General features: G+C 40.2%; 1 protein-coding gene across 1 annotated transcript; it reads left to right on the forward strand.

The window, feature by feature from the left end:
• Positions 1–1,698: 1,698 nt before the first annotated feature.
• On the forward strand, positions 1,699–3,985 carry ZBTB14 (zinc finger and BTB domain containing 14). The gene has a single exon (XM_009988549.2). The coding sequence runs from the start codon at positions 1,708–1,710 to the stop codon at positions 3,034–3,036; it is 1,329 nt and encodes a 442-aa protein (XP_009986851.1). The 5' UTR covers positions 1,699–1,707; the 3' UTR covers positions 3,037–3,985.
• The last annotated feature ends 784 nt before the right edge of the window (positions 3,986–4,769 follow it).

Consider the following 4,769-nt stretch of genomic DNA (forward strand, 5'->3'; position numbering starts at 1 on the left):
GCCAGACCTGCAAAGGTAGTTGTAGGGAGCCGGGTGTTTCCGTAACAGATTAAACACCCAGCGCCAAAAGTGAAAGTTGCATACCTGTCAGCTGCTTCTGTTTCGTTAATGGTCAAGGGTAAATTTGAATTTAGGAAAGGAGTTCACAGTAGCTCCATGCCAGATGATGGAGAGAGGTGTCTGAACCAAATATTAAGTTTCCCTCCTCTCTGCTGCATTTCCTGCTTCTATCACAATGAGATCGCTGTGGGATATTGGGATTGAAAATTTAAATTATGTGTTTTGCATTATCCTCCTTCTGTTCAAGTATCTCTGTTGTTTGGAGATCTGGTATCCTTGGTGTCACTTTCCCTGGACCTGCATGTGCATCCATCCACAGCCCAGTCTGCTGTCCTTTGGGATGCTTGCTCTGCTCGCCAGACACTCCGCTAGACTTGCTCAGCTCACTAATTCAGCGGACAACTAATCACCTTTTTGATGGATTGGTTACTGGGTTAACACTATTGATTCCTGTAGAGGTTTTTCAGGCTTTTAGATCTAGTGCAAAGTGAGGAGTGGGAAAGTGGAGTCTGGGAAGTGAAGTAGCCAGAGGAAAGTAAACACATAGTTTATGACAACAAAGCCGTTAGATCAATTTATGCAGTCATCTGTAGAACCAGTCAAAATAACTGGGTATTTTAACAGTGCATTTTGTATAATTTTAAATAATTGAAAATGCTATTTTTTAACACACTAATTTAAAACAATTTTTAGAACAGATTTGATAATTTCTTAAAATGTTGTCTTCCTGTCTTTCAGGCTGAAGGTGGCCCATTGTAAGGGTTAATCATCTGTCAAATATTTAATAATTATTTGTTCAGAAAATTTCCTGCGTTGTTCATGGTAAGGCTTATATATGATATTTCACACTTAGTTTGTTATGCTGATACATTTAGAGTATTTCTTATACATTTTTTAGTATTATCATTTCCTTTAGCTGTAAGAATGACTTTTACTGCAGTTAGATCTTATAGCAGCCTTCCAGTACTTAAAGGGGGCCTACAGGAAAGCTGGAGAGGGACTCTTTACAAGGGCATGTAGTGACAGGACAAGAGGTAATGGCTTTAAACTGAAAGAGGGCAGATTGAGATTAGATATAAGGAAGAAATTTTCACTCAGAGGGTGGTGAGGCGCTGGAACAGGTTGCCCAGAGAAGTTGTAGATGCCCCATCCCTGGAAGTGTTCAAGGCCAGGTTGGATGAGGCTTTGGGCAACCTGGTGTAGTGAAGACTTTCCCTGCCCATGGCAGGGGGGTTGGAACTAGATGATCTTTGGGGTTCCTTCCAACTCTAACTATTCTATGATTCTATGATTTACTGGGAATCGCAAGTTCACAGAGAAAGTTTCCAATTTTGGATGACTGAATCAATGCATGTTTGAATAAATTAATGTAATGATACCAAAAAAATTCTTTTACAAATCACTGCATATCCTGTAAAGTGTGTAACCTAAGGAAAGACCTTTATGTATTCACAATTTTAAAAGACGTTTAAGAGTAATGCTTTTATAATCAGAAAGGCTTTTTTTCTGGTCATATTAAGCAAAAAATTTTGTTTGGCAGTTCTTTTAGTGTGTAAACGACATCGACTGTTGGGATTTTATGACTTAGGCTACTTTATAAAAATGACAAAACTTTCCCATGTTATTTTACAGGAGTTTTTCATCAGTATGTCTGAAACCATTAAGTATAATGACGACGATCACAAAACTGTGTTCCTGAAAACATTAAATGAACAACGTTTGGAAGGTGAATTTTGTGACATAGCTATCGTGGTTGAAGATGTTAAATTCAGAGCACATAGGTGCGTGCTTGCCGCCTGCAGTACCTACTTCAAAAAGCTTTTCAAAAAACTGGAAGTTGATAGTTCTTCAGTGATAGAAATAGATTTTCTTCGTTCTGATATTTTTGAGGAAGTTCTCAATTACATGTACACAGCAAAGATTTCTGTTAAGAAAGAGGATGTAAATTTGATGATGTCTTCAGGCCAGATTCTTGGTATTCGATTTCTGGATAAACTCTGCTCTCAAAAGCGTGACGTATCTAGTCCTGAAGAAAACACACAGTCCAAGAGCAAGTACTGTCTAAAAATAAACCGTCCTATGGGGGAACCTAATGATACCCAAGATGATGAGGTGGAAGAAATTGGAGATCATGATGACAGTCCGTCAGACGTGACAGTGGAAGGAACTCCCCCGAGTCAGGAAGATGGAAAATCACCTACCACGACCCTGAGAGTGCAAGAGGCGATTCTGAAAGAGTTGGGAAGTGAGGAGGTTCGAAAGGTAAACTGCTATGGCCAAGAAGTAGAGCCTATGGAAACCACCGAATCAAAAGACTTAGGATCTCAGACTCCTCAGGCTTTGACATTCAATGATGGCATAAGTGAAGTGAAAGATGAACAGACACCAGGCTGGACCACAGCAGCTGGGGATATGAAGTTTGAGTATTTGCTTTATGGTCACAGGGAGCACATCGCATGTCAGGCTTGTGGTAAGACCTTTTCTGATGAAGCGCGACTGAGGAAACACGAAAAGCTACACACTGCTGATAGACCATTTGTTTGTGAGATGTGTACAAAGGGCTTTACCACGCAAGCTCATTTGAAGGAGCACCTGAAAATACACACAGGTTACAAGCCTTACAGTTGTGAGGTGTGTGGAAAGTCTTTTATTCGTGCACCAGATCTAAAAAAGCACGAACGAGTTCACAGTAACGAGAGGCCGTTTGCGTGCCACATGTGTGATAAAGCTTTCAAGCACAAGTCCCACCTCAAAGACCATGAAAGAAGACACCGTGGAGAGAAACCTTTTGTCTGCAGTTCCTGCACTAAAGCGTTTGCTAAAGCATCTGATCTAAAAAGGCATGAGAACAACATGCACAGTGAAAGAAAACAAGTTACTACAGCCAATTCCATCCAGAGTGAAACAGAACAGTTACAGGCAGCAGCTATGGCTGCGGAAGCAGAGCAGCAATTAGAAACTCTTGCTTGTAGTTAAAAACTGAAGCAGAAACTTTATCAGAAATAATATAAGAAACTAAATTGAGCAAAAGCTATTGTTGGTATACGTTTAGACTGACAATTATCTTTTCAAGAAAACCTATTTTTAGAGGATTTGAATGCTGCATAGGAACACATAGCATTGCTTGGTTAGGTATTTTAAAGCATTTCAGAGGTGGATATTCTAAGAATATGAAATAGTTTTGTTGTCATTAGCAGTATAATGCACTAATACCTGATTTAATTTGAGAATATGATCAAATTCTCTGTAAAACAGGGGTCATCACTGGCTGATGTTTTGCTCCATCCAGTATGGAATACTGCATACAATGTAGACATCGAAATCAGTGAGTTAGGTTTAAAAACGCTGAAATCTCAGAAAATACCAACCATGGAAAGGAAATACTTGTTTTCCGTAATTTTGAAAGTGTTACACCTACAGTTTTTGAGAAACAGACATTGATTCCCTAAGCTTTTTAATTCCTCCTTTTTTCACCTAGTGTAGGTGCTAGACGTTGCTACAACAGTGTGTAAGGGGGGACAGTGATCGAAACGAATTTGCTTCTTATTCCGTTCCCTCAGATATTCTCTTATTTTAATCAAGGTGGCAGGTTTAATGAGATACTTGCTTTCCTGAGAAAACTGCGTTATTCACAGTGGTCCTGGCTGGCAAAGCAGAAGGGTTGTGGCATTCACCAATCCCTTCTGTGGGGAAAAGACTCTGCTTCGCTTGTTTCTATGTTCAGTTTTATGCAGGACCTCAGAGATGGGACAGAGCCGCAAAGGAAAAAGGGTGCAACATGGAGAAGGTGGCGTGTTCCTTGCTCAGACCTAGTAGAAATTAGTTGAAGCTCATACAGCCTGGGGCTGTGGTTTTTATCAAGCAGCTTTCCGTGCGCCTAACCTAGCACAGTTAAGGCAAAGGAGCGTTTCTGGCAGCACAGGAGGGCTGGCCGTGCTGACGAGTGACCGGGTGTCACTGCAGAGCGCAGCCGCGAGCCATCGCACGCCTGCCCGCCGTCTTCAGGCTGGGTTTTGTGTCGGGGCTGCTCGTGCCAGCTAACAGAGCCTGGTCAAGTTGAAAAAATTCCACCTCCCTGCCACCTCTCAGCAGAAGGGAGACTTTATGAGTGATTTCAGTCATAGTTGATCCAGAATCAGTGTTCACTAATAGCCTGTTACTTAGAGGTGCCTATTTTATTTTTTTTCAGACAAGCTGGGGCAGGTGCTGCTAATTTTAACTGTTAACTCACAGAGTCAGCAAAATACCTGGTCTTTGGATTGCAGTCTGTTAAGTGTAGTCAACAAGAGAAGACACAATAACAGTGGTAATGTAATCCAAAGGGATATTGAGCATTTATTTTAAATTTGTAAATATTACAACTGTTGTCAGAACTTCATTTGAAGTTGAAATGGGCAAAAAAATGCACTCTTGGGCACGTGATTGGAAACCATTGGTCACTTGCGATACTTACAGCATATGAAAATGTTAGACCAGTTTCTGGTAAGTTCCTGTATGGTAGATCACATCTTGCTTTTCTAAATAGAAATTGAAAATAGTGGGTTTGGAACTGTTATATGACATTCTGATTATTGGTTTTTTTGTTTGGTTGGGATTTTTTACAGCTTCATTTTATTCATATACTCATCAGGTTAGGCAGTTATCTTAAAATGCCAATAATTGTTTGAAAGCTGGTCTGTAAATAAAACATGAACTTAATATTTTAGAAA

This window comes from Tauraco erythrolophus, chromosome 3, assembly GCF_009769465.1.
Source record: "Tauraco erythrolophus isolate bTauEry1 chromosome 3, bTauEry1.pri, whole genome shotgun sequence".
Lineage (NCBI taxonomy): Eukaryota > Metazoa > Chordata > Aves > Musophagiformes > Musophagidae > Tauraco > Tauraco erythrolophus.